A 15,488-nucleotide genomic window follows, 5' to 3' on the forward strand; every position below is an offset into this window, starting at 1 on the left:
GGGCCCGGCCAGAGCCTGCAGCGGAGCCCACGAGAGGCAGCGCCATGGCGGAGCAGACCTACTCGTGGTGAGTGCGGGGCTCGGGAGGCCGGGGCGCGGCGCAAGTGGGGGTCGGGGCGCCGGCGCTGCCGGGGGCGGGGGGAGGAGGAGGAGGAGGAGGAGGAACAGGTGCGCGTTGCCGGGGGAGGGGGGGCCTGGGTTGGGGGTGCACGCCCCCCTCGTCCCCACCAGAGGGGGCGGCTGGCGCTGGACGAAGGCGGTCAGCGGCCGGGGACCCGGCGCCCGAGAAGGGGGTTGGAGGCGGCCGCGGCGGATGTCATCTGGTCATGGGCGGAGCAGGTGATGGAGAAGGGGAGCATGACCCCAAAGGTGGGAAGCCCATGGATGGGAAGTTGAATCCCACGGGCACCCCGGAACTGACTTGAGGGGGTGGCTCCTGGGCTGGAGGAATTGAGAGGGTGGGCAGAGGCGGGCCGGGGCAAGGGTGGGTCCCCGGGTTGCGGGGAAGCTGGTGGGAAAAACAGGTGATAAGAGAGGACCGAGTTGGAAGTTGTGAGAGTGGAAGAGCCGTCTAACTGGGACTTCTGCTTCGCCCCTGGATCCGGGGCGAGTGAAGGGGGAGAGTTGGTAAGGTGGGCAGAGGCCCGGGCGTGACGGCGGGGACACCGCGGAAGGAGCGTCTTGGGAACCGTGGAGGGAAGTCCCTTGCGAAGACGTTGGAAGGGGAGCCTGTTTGGATAACCACACTGTGGAAGGGAAGTCGTTGGTGGCGGTGGGGCGTGGAGTAGACTCTGTGAGGGTCGATGCTCTGTTCTTCAGAATTGAAAGTGGCCTGGTGCCCTGGGTCAAGGGTGGAGATGTAGGAGCTGCAAGTTCTGTCGATTTTTATAGGACTTTTAAAGTTACTAAATAGCTTGCTAAGGCCTGGGAAGCGTGCTTTGTAGTTTACAGAGAGAACATACCTGTCTTGAGAAGGGAGTGCAGTGGGGAGAGGAGGGTGAGAGGCCTCCCTGCAGCTTGTGGAGGTGGAGTATTTGCAGGAGGGGTGGAAGGAATGATGATAGTTTCCTTGAAGAGTGGAAATTGGATGGTGGGGAGGAAGTAATGACTGGAGGGTGAAGGGGCAAAAAATGGGATGATGGTGGGTGTGGGGATGGGAAATCTGGTTGCAGTCTTGAGAAATTGTTTGAAGATGGTTTACCTTCAGTTGGAAGCATATTTGATTTGGGACAGGATTGCATGCTTTCCCTTGTTAGGAAAGCGCATGCTGGAGTAGGAAGAGCAGGGCATTTGGAGTTGGACGATGTGATTTGGAAGGCAGGTTCACTACTAAGTCACTTTATTATAACGGGGCAGGATAGTAAAGTCCTCCATTTCCTTTCTCTTACTTACTACATTAGCAGAATTGCCTCATTCTGGGTTGTAAAGATTAAATGAATAACTTTACAAAGCACATGGAAAACTGTAAAGTGTTGCATTTTACTACATTCTAGTTAGAGAAACCAGAGAAATGGTTGAGAAAGAAATAAGTGAAAACAAAGAATGATTTTAGGTAGAGGGCTTTAATTGAGTGGATGCTTTGTGGTAGTTAGGGTTATGGCCAAGTCAGGAACTCATTCTGTCTTCACAGAGGGAAAGACGGTTGATAATTAAAGATGACAATTCAAAAGGAAACTTCAGTGATGTGTATACAAGCTCAAAACGATGATAATGGAATGACTGAAGAATTAAAACGTTGGTAAACGGTTGTGCCTGCATGTGTATTTTTAAAAGCCATTTAAAGTAATTGGGTAGTTTTGAGCAACAGCAGGCTGCCTCTCCTTAGCAGGTAATGCGGAACACAAGATTAAGGTTGGAGCTGTCTTATAGACAGAGTGAGTTCCCCTTGTGGTAACTCACTCATTTTGAGCTCTTAACCCTCTGGCCCAGCTGAGAGTCCTGGCCGCTACCCGGCTTTCTGCCGTGTCCAGGCTGCAGATGGTTGAAGGAGTACATACAGTGGCCAAGGAGTGGGGAAAATGAGAGTGTTTCACTAGGTAGGTTGGCCACACACACTCTCTGTGTGATTTTGGACAACTCTGCTAGCTCAGGGGGGACTGTTCTGTGAAGTTTGACACTTTACAGTATTCATCCTACTGAAACACTTCAGTCTCAGCTCCCTGTGGCTTTACAGGCGGAGAAGCTCCTTGAAATCAGAATGCTTAGCCTTTCATCTTTATGTTTTGAGATGGAGAAACTTTTTACATCATCTTGAGAGAGGGAGGTGTCAGAGAAGAGGATTGGAAAACCAGGCAGCTTTCTAGGTTCTGATAGTTGCCATAGGTAACGATCCATGTGGCAGTGAAGGTAGATGTTTGATTCTCCCAAATCCCTGAAGTAGGTGGTCATTCTCTGTTCTATAGAGGATGAAACTTAGACTCAGGAGGCCAAGTGATCTAAGATACTTCCACCTGTGAGGCTTTATTTTGTTGGATATGAATTCTCCCATCGTTTTATTCATTCTCCTTGAAATAAATATAAGTATGGGAAAGGTATTCCAGAAGCTGAGTTTTGGATTATCTCTCATTTTGTAGTATCTTTGTTACTGTTCCGTAGGTTCATGCAAATAAGAGTTGATTTTTTTTTTCATAGACTTATGCTTTATCTGTATGTGGCCTTTAGGAAAATCAACCTTGTGAAGACTCTGTGGCAGTATAGATTTGTCTGAGGATGGAGTCAGTGAAGACTGTAGAAGTCAGAATGAAAATAGATTGCTTTAGGATTTTCATGTAATAAGATATGCAGATTATAAAGCAAGATTGGCCATGAGGTGGTAATTGTTGAAGCTTAGTGATGAGTACAGGGAGGTTTATCATTTTATTAGGTATACGTTGACATGTTTACAGTTTTCATAATAAAATGTTAATTTAAAAACTCTACACGTGCTGTCTTCTGGTTTCTTGTGCTTGCTTTCTGTGTTGAGATGCTTTCTGTGAGTAGGTGTATTAAGAATATGTAGATTATGACCTGATGAATGAGGGGGGACGAGCCACCCAGGTAGTTGGCAGGTGGCTCCCTGAGTATGCGAGCCTCCATTTGGGGGCCGTGAAGTCCATGGGGTCGTTCTGGTTGAAGGTGCAATTTCAGTACACACATACATCAGGAGTAAGGAGTCCCCCCCTCTTCTGTGGGGTTTACATGCCGGGGACTCCAGTGGATACCTGAAACCAAGAATAGTACTGAACCCTAATATATACTATGACTTTTGTATCTGTGCACACTTAGGATAAAGTTTAAATGATAAATTAGGCCTAGTAAGAGATTAACAACAAATAAAATAATTATAAAGACATATATAAAAATTATGTGAGTATGGCCTCTCTAAAAATATCTGGATTTTGGATATCATACTAAAAAAAATAGTAGCTAGGTAGCAACTCAGAAAACAAAGTTATTGTCCTCAGAATTTTTTCCCCCATCTCACTTTCTTCCTAGCAAATTTTATCAAAATCTTGTCACCTGAGGGTTCACTGCAAGTTCCACTGAGCTGTGAAGCATTTTCTAAACACCCCAACTGAAAGTGATCTCTTTATTTTTGATACTTGATGTCTGTCTGCATCTTTCCTCCCTTTACATTTGTGAATACCTAGCCTCTTCATGAGATTGTCAACTCCTTGAGGGTAAGGACACTGTTAACACTAACGTTTGTCCCCCCACAGTCCTCACCACACTGTCTTGCCCATAGCTCCTGCTTGGGAGCTGATTGAGTGAACATGATGATTTTCAAGGTGGTTCATCCTTTGTTGAAAGAATATTTTAAGTGTATTGGGAAGCTACAGACAGATGAATATTTATTATAATCCGTCTACTTAGAAAAGAGAGCTTTTGGTAACTTAGTTTCCTGGTGTCACTGTGCTATAAGAATGAGTAATGCCATCCTTAATAGAGTTTTAAATAAAAGCTATTGACACATGAAATTAAAACAGTTGGTAGGAACACCACAGTCTTTATCGTGATTAAACCACAAGATTCTGCTTTTATCCTTTTTACTTGTAAAGTGAGGAAGCAAAGGAATGCATGTGAAAATACAAATAGAAGGCACAAACTAGACTTTTATTAATTTGAGAAATATACCTTGCTGGATATATATCTATGAGCACTTGTTTTAGCATCAGTTCTGTGGAAAGAGGAAATTGTCTCTCATTTTTAATTTATTTTCTAGGACTTGTGTCTTGATGGAGTCAATGCAGTACTTTTTTATAACTGCACTTGAATCTTGGTGGCAAAAATTACTTATGTTAGGGTTAATGTTGATGTAGGAGGAAAAGGAAATAAGAACATGTGAACCTCATTGGAATGAATTTTGTTCCAAAGTAGTATCATCATAATGTGTGTTTTCTCAGTGCTAGGGCTCTACAAACATTGCTAAGTAAGGAAACTGAGGCTCAAAGAATTTAAGTAACTTGCCAAATGACATGTGAATGGTAAAAGGGCTCAAAGTCCAGACTGTTGGACATGAAGATTCTGTCACTGAATCCATTCCATTTCCACAGTCACCACTTCAAGTCAACCCATCTTTTGCTCGTTTCTTGTTCGCCTCCTCACTGAGTTCCTCCGTTCTCCATGCTGGCCCTTCTTTGGAGTGGCCTTCTAACTTAACTCAGATCCTGTCAATCCTCTGCTTTTAAACCTCTTCAGTGGCTACACTTGGAATGAAATTTACGTTCCTTAGGAGACTCTTCATAGTCTCATCTTGTGTGTGTCTCTGAGGGATGGATGACAGACCGTAAACAAACCAAAAGTTACACAGGGGTAAAAATCTCTATTTTGGTACTCTCTCCAGGGCCTGGCATGTTATGGGTACCTCGTAAATATTTACTGAACAAATGAATGAGAATGCTTCCCTCTGGGCTACATTGGTTAAGACCTACTCTGAGGATTGCATTATATTGAGGTGATATATTATTAGGATAATGGACTTTATCTTGTGAGGTATTTACATATAGTGCTAAAAACCTTAGAATGAGAAATAACACAGATCTCTAGGACTCAAGGAAATCACTTCTACTTTGCAGTTACTGTTGGGTGTCATTTTATCTGTTGTGATCATATCTCATTGTCCTATCTCGTCGTCATTGTGTCTAATGCAAGTGTTTCAGAGAAAAACTATTCAGTTGAAAACATGTCACTGGCATTATAAACCTTAGATTTGCTCATTTTAAAGACATGTATTGCTTAGAGTTAAGGTGTTGTAATTATGGTTTGATAATGCATGATTGATGCTGAAATTTAACCAAAACTAAAACCAAGAATTTGTATTAAAATAATTTTCCTCAGCGTTTCTTATGAAGCCTCGGGAAGGGGAAGGGGGAAGCTGGAGAGTTTGTAACCGTATCAGCCCATGACTTACCAAGTAGTATTATGAATTAAAATGCCTAATGTCTATGGATTTCTCAAAATAGATTTTTCTGTGACCGTTTATTTTAGACAAACACCACTAATTGAGGTGTTAGGTAGTTCTGTATAATTGTATTTTACTTCAGCGTAACAACTTCATTTTTATCATTCTCACGTTTCATCAGACCTATCCCAAGGAAAAACCAGCAATGTCCTAAGAGGAGTTTGTCTGACCAAGTGCTGTTTTAGTTGGCTATATTGGGCACCTGAACTTTATGTGATTGCTGTCCCTGGCAATCGAACCATAAGAATGACTTGATTTATTAAATTCTATGATATATTTTCTGGAGTTTAATGGTTGTTTCTTGGGAGTTAAAGGGAAGTATTGGTTTTATTTGTTATATGTTTAAATCAAGACATTTTTGCAACTTTGCAACACGTTTCTGTAACACACTTTCCAATCCTCACTTAAAAAGGGAGAGGTAGAGTGCTCCTCTTCTGTAGTTTTAACCTCTTAGGTGTTTAGAGGGGCTTCAGGGCACCAAATTCCATTTTATAGGGAAAATCTACAGTTAGTCCTGATGATCCTCACAATGAATTCTTCTCAGATTTTATTAATAGGTCTTATTAGGCCCACAGCTTAACATAAAGCAGACCTACTCATTAGCTGTGATTAGACTAGATTGAGCGCCTGCGAAAAGTTAGATTTGAAAGTATTTTTTAAGGTATCAGACTGATGAATATGCATTCGCCTAATAGAGACCTAATAGAAAATCCCATTCTTGGTTTGTAGGTTTCACCCTAACTTGGTAAGAAAACTCAATAATCTCTATTTTGGAGTTCTGGTATTAGTGAAGAACTATTAAGGGATAAAAAACAGAAGTGCATGAAAATAGAGGTGTGCCCCAGTTTTTTATGTAAAGTGTATTGAACATAAGTGATGGCTCAAAAAGTATTTGATTCTGCCAGTGCCATTCATTAAATTTTTGTTTGAAATTCTAAAATATGAGGATCTAGTTCTGTGTGTGTGTGTGTGTGTGTGTGTGGGAACTATTTGTTAGAGGGTGATTTCCATCTCTGATGAACTGTGAGCTAGTCTCGTCTTGGTCCCAGTATTGTATTCTGTACAGTGGTTAAGCCTGTCCTGCTCCCACAAAATTGTTGCAGGGATTCAGTGAGATAATGTGGGTACAAATGCTTTGTAAATTGCTAAGTGAAATATAAAAAGCAAAGTATTCGTTCTTTACATTGCAAGATTTAGACAGGTCCCAGATACAAATTCCTCAATACAGAAATGATTTTTCTTCTTTCGCGATAACTAGCACTTAAACTTTGAGATGTTCAAATAATGCTTAATAAAGAATGAGAATGTTTGCAAATTGTCATTGATTTGTATTGTTGCCTTTGAAATATGCTATAAGGTCATCTTCTAGTCCTGTTTCATAGTCCAACAAATGAGAAAAACCATGAATAAAGTTTAAGTTTTTTCATAAAATAGTTTTATTTTGATTTCTTGAAGGCAGTTGCCTTCACAATATATTCACGTGAGGTGAGAGAGCTGTGGTGTGGATAATCCTGGTCTTTTCTGGTTTTCTTTGGAATGCCCAGGACACTCGTACCCTAAAACGTGTGAGGGGGGCTGTTAGCAAGTTTCTTATCTGTTTCCCTATTCCATACCAAGTCTGCTGGGCACACCCACTTCCCCTCATCAGAGGGCCTCAGATTGTGGCTTCACTCTTGACCTAAATAGGACATGTGCAGCGGAGTTTTAATTGTTTCTTCAACTTGGTTATACAGACATTTTGACTTAAGTACAGTACTTTGTTGTTTCCTTAAGTTTTGCTTGAGTTGACTAGCTTTACTCTCCTAACAGCCTTAACTTCTAAACATTTGACTCTATGCTTGACTGACTTTATAAACTCCCAGAAATTTACATTCATTTCTTAGAAATGCTTGGAAAAAAAAACTACTGTTAGAAGTAAAACTTAGTTTTAGAGAGTGAATTCTTTTATCTATGCATTGACTAGTGCAAGCACCAATACATTAAAAATATTAAGGTCTACTACAGAAATGCCACCTAGGACTGCTGCAAGGCTAGGGAGAGTTAACGATTTAAGGTCAGTTAACTAAGAGGGAGAGTACAGAGAAGGCAGAATGGAAGACCGGAAGTTGAGGCTTGGAAAACTCACAACTGAAAAATGAGAGGAAGAAGAGGAATCAAAGAAAGTTCCATCAGAAGTAGGGTGATTAGCAAAGCTCCATGGCGATGAAAGAAAAGGCAGAGAATTTTGGGAGGCAAGAGTGTAAAAAGCTACAAGGTTCAAGGAGAATGAAGAAAAAAGAGGCTGTTGAATTTGCAAAGGAAGTCTTTAGTGAAAGTGCACTAATAAAGATCAGAGTGGCGAGGGTGAAAGGCAAATTAGGGAAGGGTAATGAAGAAATAAAGTCATCCTTTGGGTACTGGCCATTTGTTTGTGAGATAAGGTGAGAAAATGTAAGGAAAGAGGGTGCTTGGTATAGACAGGGTCATAGGGTTTTCTGTTTTTACTGATAAGGGAGAGAATTGTATATTTGAAGCCAGAGAGAAAGAGAAATTGATCTGGGAAAGAGATTATTATTACTATTATTTTACTGTAGTTTAAATTTAGAGATTTTAATTTATTTATTGTTACCATGGATTTCAGTTAGGAGTTGTGAAGGGAACTTAATGGGGAATGAACACTTAATGGGGATGTGACATTTAGTCTTTGCTTCTTTTGATCTTTACATTGTCACTAGTTCGGACTGTATTGCATTTGGGTGTGTGTGTGTGTGTGTGTGTGTGTGCGCGCGCGCGCGCGCGTGCCTGCACGCATATGTATTTTAATCGTCAGTATAAAATCCAACCTCTTGGGTTATTTGAAACATTGTTGCCTTGTAATCCTATTTCCCTGTATTTGCTTTAAAATACTTGTTATTTCTGCCAAACTGGATTACTTACTGCTTCCCCTTTCATTTAAGCTGACTGTTATACCTGGTTAGCCCTTCGCCCAAGTCTCTAAATATGTAAGTCCTATGTATCTTTGAACATCCAGCTGAAATGCTTTCCTCTTGTTACAGAATCTTTTTGATTGATCCAGGAGAAATATTCTTCTGATGCCTGTAGTTCTTTATCTGATCCTGCCATGTGGCAGCACATTTATGATTTTCTGACCTTGCATTGAAAATATTTATCTGGCTATCTTCCCACCTTGACCATGAACTCTGTAAGGATAGGATCAAAATAATTAATTTTCTGGTGTAAGGACCTACACAGAGTGGAGGCTGAGGTTTTCTTTTTTTTTAAAGAATGAGTATTTTAGAGGTGACATTTGTCAGGTACTGGATTTTAGGATATAATGTCTCCTTAAAAATACAGTGAAAGAGCACATAGAAGAGAGGAGAGAATACTTACCTAACATCTCACAGCTCTTTGAAGAAAATACAAAAGTAAAATTGTTACTGTTCAGTTGGGTCAGGTGCTGGGGCCAGATCTGCCTAACTTCCCAGTACCCATGAGCCCCTTGAGCAGGGAAAGTGGCTCAGCCCCTGAACCAGACACCTACTGGAGACCAGTTACAGGGGACCACAGGCTCGTTAGACTCAGCGTCTTCATTTATCTCCTCCTCCTTGTTTTTTTTCTTTTTTAATTTTTTAAATGTTTTTTTATTTTTGAGACAGAGACAGAGTGCGAACAAGGGAGGGGCAGAGAGAGAGGGAGACACAATCTGACACAGGCTCCAGGCTCTGAGTTGTCAGCACATAACCTGATACGGGACTCAAACTCACGAACTGCGAGATCATGACCCGAGCCAAAGTTAGACGCTTAACCGACTGATCCACCCAGGCGCCCTTATCTCCGTCTTCTTCAGCTTGACTGCAGACCGACTGCTACTAGTTTATTTATATTTTATCTCCAAACATGCACTTTGTGACATATAATTTTTTTAAGTGGAGAAGCTCTGCTTTTTTTTTTTTTGATAATTAGCAGGTAACAAGTTTCAGTCACATGATCAAATGAAAATATTTTGCAGGAAACTTCCTTTGAGGTATGAGGAGCAATAAGTTATGTGGAAACCAGCTTCTGAGCAATTGAACATTTTCTCTCTTGCTACTATTTCAGAGATTCATATTCCTTATATTTGAGCTTTTGTTTAAAGAGCTGGTAATTTTTTTTAAATAGAAACCTATTTTGCCTTCATCTTTGCCCTGTTTTTAAGAGACTATTTTCTCTTTTAACTCATTTCTGTTCTCTTGTTTAATAATTATAATTCAGAAAGGGCAATTAAAAATGATCTCTGAGCCTAGTAAGTGCATCCGTTAAGTTGCATAGATACAGCAGTGCCTCAATCTTAGTTTAGAATTCAGTAACCTAGTTGTCTGGATAGGGATAAACCAGAAGTTGGGGGATTAGAGATTTGTTTTTGTTCTGCACCCTTGTATTCTATGCTGTGGTGAAAATAACCTACAGACCTATGGATGATATATTAGGCTGGTATTCATGGATAGCAAAGGTGCTAAGACCTAAGCTAAAGGTGACCAACCAGCGTAGGACAAAAGGGACTAACAAGTAGAAGTAGGAGAGAGCAGTGAATGGCAGATGTGATTGGACAGTAGAAGCAAGGTAAAGGTTAAGAGACTCAAGCATCAGGAAACTCAGGTAGTGAGACCAAATGGGAAAGATAGCCAGCTCTAGAATAGGAAACCCAGCCAGAGTCATCATGTGGCCAAGGTGCGAATTAGCCCCATTCATCTCTGCAAATTCAGCTTTGTGCTTCAGCTTAGATTTATCAAGTTGATAATGAGTCACCATTTGGTGATGAGGCAGACCTGTGTGTCCCAGAGCCATCAAGAACTTGTGGTGGGGGATCACAGCTAGAGACCTTGGAGACATTCCTGTTTTTGTTTTAATTTTTAATGTTTGCTTATTTTTGAGAGAGAGCGAGAGAGAGAGACATAGGGGGCAAGCAGGGGAGAGACAGAGAGAGGAAGACACAGATTCTGATGCAGGCTCCAGGCTCCGAGCTGTCAGCACAGAGCCCAATGTGGGGCCTGAACCCATGAACTGTGAGATCATGACCTGAGCTGAAGTTGACTGCCCCACCAGCTGAGCCTCTCAGGCACCCCTAGAGACATTCTTAATCCCCATCAAACAAGTCAGTAAGTCCTGTTCATTATATATGTTTTTTTCCTTCAGTTTTAGAAAAATTTGTCTCCTCGTCATTCCCATCATTGTCCCTAGATGACCCTTATTTGTGTTCCCTTAGTACATCGTACTTACCTTTTTCATTAAAAAAAATTTTTTAATGTCTTTTATTTATTTTTGAGAGTGAGAGACAGCATAAGCAGGGGAGGGTCAGAGAGAGAGGGAGACACAGAATCTGAAGACAGGCTCCAGGCTCTGAGCTGTCAGCACAGAGCCCAACGCAGGGCTCGAACCCACGAACTGTGAGATCATGAACTGAGCTGAAGTCGGATGCTTAACCGACTGAGCCACCCAGGCTCACCCATACTTCCCTTTTTCAATTGTTGTTTGTTTCCTTATTTATATCCTTATAAAGTATTGAGGACATGATTTTATGTTGTGTCTTTATCTGCAGTCGCTTGGCACATAGTTTAAGTATTATTCTAGGGGCACCTGGGTGGCTCAGTTGGTAAGTGTCCGACTTTGGTTCAGGTTGTGATCTCATGGCTTATGGGTTCAAGCCCTGGTTCAGGCTATGCTGAGAGCCCTCGCTCTCTGCCCCTCCCCCACTCACAGTCCGCCTCTCTCAAAAATAAATATTTAAAAAAAAATAAGTATTCTGTTTTGTTTTTTTAAAATGACCCATAAAGTAAAATTAGTAAGATGGAAGGTTATGTGATATCTTATGTTGCTTTCAACTTTGTTTTAAGAGCTCAAAGGAACAGACATCAAATATCATTTGGGGTCTGTAGATCAATCTTTTACACTAAGTAATTGAAAATATTATTGTTGAAGATGTTAGGACAGACCTATCTTCATAATAACTATTTAGTTTATGGAACCTCTTCAAAATACAGTGGGAGAATAGGTCACTGTATTGGTTAGCGCTGCCATAATACTGCATAACAAATTACCCCTACACTCAGTGGCTTGAAAAAGCAGTCTGCAGGTTGGCTGGGCATCTTTGCTTCTTGCTTCAGATCTGTAAGTCAGCTGGGTGGCTCTGCTTCATGTGTGTTTAATTTAGGGCCTGGACTGAATGGGCAGCAGCATCTTGGGGAGAAGTTCTTCTTATGGCAGTGGTAGAAGCATAGCAGGGCAGGTGGAAGCCTCCAGGACTTCCTGAGGCTCAGGCTCAAAACTGGAATACCACCATTCCTGCTTCATTCTTTCAGCCGAAGCAAGTCATATGATGGAAACCAAAGACAAGGAGCCACAAAACTAAACCTTCCCCATTTGTGGGAGGAGCTACAAAATCACATGGCTCCGGAGCAGATTCTGGGAGAGGTGAGGACGTCGTGATGGAACACAGTCAGCCACAGTTGAAAGTTCTCTCTTCTCTTTCGTGTCGTTAGGTGTCACTTTTTCATTCTGTTCTAAAATGAAGCACATCATATATCAGATTTCATGTAGGTCTCTTTCTGTAGCATTCAGGTTTTCATTCTAATCTTTTATATTTTTAAAATAGCTTTTTTGAGGCTTAATTCATATACCATATAATTCACTCATTTAAAGTATACGTCTGGGGGTTCCTGGGTGGCTCAGTTGGTTAAATGTCTGACTCAGTTCAGGTCATGACCTCACGGCTTGTGAATTTGAGCCTTACATCAGGGTCTGTGCTCACAGCTCAGAGCCTGGAGCTGTTTCCTGTTCTGTGTCTCCCTCTTTCTCTGCCCCTTCCCTTCTCTCACTCTCTCTCAAAAATAAACGAAATATCCAAAAAAAAAAAAAAGTGTACATCCAGTGGTTTTTAGTACATTCACAGATTTTTGCAACCATTGCCACAATCAGTTTTGGAACTTTTTTTTTTCACCTCCAAAGAAACCCTGTTGTTAGCAGTTATTCCCTTTCTCCCCTTTTCCCTAGCCCTTAATGTACTTTTGGGTCTATGAACTTGCCTATTTCATATAAATGGAATAATACAATATGTGGTCTTTTCTTTCACTGAGCATACTGTCAAGATTCATCCATGTTGTAGCATGTATTAGTGCTTCCTTCCTTTTTATTGCTAAATAATACTCCATTGTATGCATATACCACATTTTGCTTATCTGTTCATCAGATGATGGTTGTTTCCATTTTTTGGCTGTGATGAATAGTGCTGCTGTGAACATTCGTGTAAAAGCTTTTGTGCAGATGTATTTACATTTACATTTCTCTTGGGTAAATACCTGGGAGTGGACTTGCTGGCCTATAGTGTTTCTCTGTGTTGAACATTTTGAGGAACTGCCAAATTGTTTTCCAAAACAGCTGTACCTTTTACATTTCTTCCCACAGTGTTTGAAGGTTCTGATTTCTTCATCTCCTTCAACCCTTGTCATTGTCCGTGTTTTTTATTATAGCCATCCTAGTGAATGTGAAGTGGTTCTTACTTGTGTAGTGTTTACATTTAAGGGTTTATAGAGGATAAAAGCAGTGGTTTAAAATGTTAGATCTGTTTGCATTTAACAAGGTAGTACCAAAATTGCCACTTCAGTTTTAGTTACCTAAAAAAAAATCTAGCATTGAGGAAAATATTTTGACTCAGAGATTTTTCTTCAGGCTAGTCCTTATTTCTTTTACATGCTAGAACCATTTAGAAAGAAATTAACCTCAGATGATTGTTAAGCTAGTTCTTTACCTTTGGGTAAGTGAGTGCCGAGATGACTCTGGCAGCCTGCTGTCTCATCAGTAGTCTTGGGACTGTGGCTGATTTGATGACTGAAGTTGTTGGGTTTTTTTCGGGGGATGGGAGGAGGGGAGTGTGTGGAGGAACCAGGAAGGTAATTACTAGAGGGGTTAGTTGTAAAATACGAGCTTTTGGGGGGCAGTTTTTAAAAATCTTTTTAAAATGTTTATTTTTGAGGGAGAGAGAGAGACAGAGTACAAGCAGGGGAGGGTCAGAGAGAGAGGGAGACACAGAATCTGAAGCAGGCTCCACGCTCTGAGCTGTCAGCACAGAGCCTGACATGGGACTCAAACTCACAAACTGCGAGACCATGACCTGAGCTGAAGTCGGATGCTGAACCAACTGAGCTACCCGGGTGCTCCAGGGCAGCACTGTTCAATAGAAATATAATATGAAGTGCATATGTAATTGAAAATTTTCTAGTAGCTGTATTAAAAAGTAAAAAGAAACACATGAAACTAATTTTGATAATATAGTTTAATCCAGTATATAAAAATAGTTATATCATTGATTATATGTAACCAATATAGAAATTAAAGGATTTTACATTTTTTTAGTACATAGTCTTCTCAGTTCAGACTAGCGACATTTTAAAAGCTTAACATCTACAAGTGGCTGGCACCTGCTGTATTGATAAAAAAAGAAACAACACCATTCTGGAGGTCTAAGAGCTTATGATCTGGATTTCTGTTCACATGTATGATGATCTGTATCATTAGGAAAAACAGATGAGTTCTTGATCAGTCTGTATTTCTACTGTCTCAGTTTTATGTTGTTACTGCCTTTTATTTCTTTCTTTCTTCCTTCCTTTCTTTCTTTCTTTCTTTTTTTTAACATGGAAGAGAGTCTTCAGAGGGGTGCAGAGAGACAAGCTCCTTACAGCTCACATTCTTGGTGAGTAGAGAGATTAGTTAGCAGGAGAAAGAAAAATTTTGATCTCCCCCATCATTAAGGGTGTACCAGGTTCTATAGTTCTTAGCAAATGAAAGAACTGCTACTATTTGGTTCTTACTCTAATCGTTCTTGAACTTTCAGGGTCTCCTTTGGCCTGTTCTTTATCAGTTATATACTACTCGTGCTGTTTGACCACATAGCTCTCGTGGTTAGACAAGATAAGGCTGTGGAATTGATCTCTGTAATTAACGACTGATTTTATGCCTGCTGCGGCTTCACTACAGTAACTAAAGCAGAGTAAACAGGATTCCCTCTTCCATGAGTTTACACTGTTGTTAGAGACTGTTGGCATTTGACCCAGCAAATGCCAGCGAATGTAATTTAAGACCACTTCAAGAGAAGGAGATTTCAGAGTGGGCCATTGTATGAATAGTGTGTCCCAGTCAATCATTTGATTACTAGAGGGACTGAATTTGGTCAAGTGTCTTACTATTTGAGTGTCTTCACCCATAGCTTATATTTTCTGGTTTGCCTCAGCACCCTCCACTTTCTGTTGCTGCACACTGAATCTATCATTGGTTTATATTGTTTATATTGTTTACCTATAGCTCCTGCAGGCAGTTGAGTAGTGATTGCCTCCCAATGTCTGTGATCATTTCTAGGTCATTGCCACAATGAGCACTTATATCATGAGACACAAATACTCCATACTTGACCATTGCATTAAGTTTTGCTGACTATTGGATGTCTTAATGTTGTAACAAATAAATGTTCCCATCAGCTTCTTCTTTCTCTCTGGGCCCACTGCTCTCTAGGGCATGGCCCTGGGCAAGGCTTGCCGTTTCAAGCAGTGCTCAGACCTCTCACCTTGTGTCCCAGATACCAGAGGCCAGATTTTTTAATTTGTTTTAAAGTTTATTTATTTTGAGAGAGAGATAAGAAATAGTGTGTAAGAGAGCAAATGAGCAGGGGAGGGGCAGAAAGAGAGAGAGAGAGAATCCCAAAAGAGACAGAGACAGAGAGGATCCCAAGCAGTCTCCACACTATCAGCACGGAGCCCGATGTGGGACTTGAACTCATGAACTGTGAGATCATGACCTGAGCTGTAATCAAGAGTTGGATACTTAAGCAACTGACCCACCCAGGCACTCCATGAGTTTTTGATATACATTATGATTTTGATAATTTCCAAGTTTAGTTTGACACTTGTTCATTATCTTCATTTTTGAAATGTGCTTAAAAGAGAAAAATAATACATTTTAGTTTAGAATTTGAAATGCTTTGATTAATTGGTATTATAAAATATTCATCGACAGTTATTTTACCTTTTTTCAACTGAGTGCACAG

At 40.8% G+C, this 15,488-nt stretch overlaps 1 protein-coding gene across 1 annotated transcript in view; it reads left to right on the top strand.

The window, feature by feature from the left end:
- Window positions 1-6: 6 nt before the first annotated feature.
- Window positions 7-15,488, top strand: part of SPPL3 (signal peptide peptidase like 3) — a 134,058-nt gene continuing 118,576 nt past the window's right edge. The window contains exon 1 of the mRNA XM_029921970.1: window positions 7-67. Coding sequence (XP_029777830.1) covers window positions 45-67 — 23 coding nt within the window. The 5' untranslated portion in view covers window positions 7-44. The remainder of the gene's footprint in view (window positions 68-15,488) is intronic.

Source organism: Suricata suricatta, chromosome 14 (genome assembly GCF_006229205.1).
Source record: "Suricata suricatta isolate VVHF042 chromosome 14, meerkat_22Aug2017_6uvM2_HiC, whole genome shotgun sequence".
Classification (NCBI taxonomy): Eukaryota; Metazoa; Chordata; class Mammalia; order Carnivora; family Herpestidae; genus Suricata; species Suricata suricatta.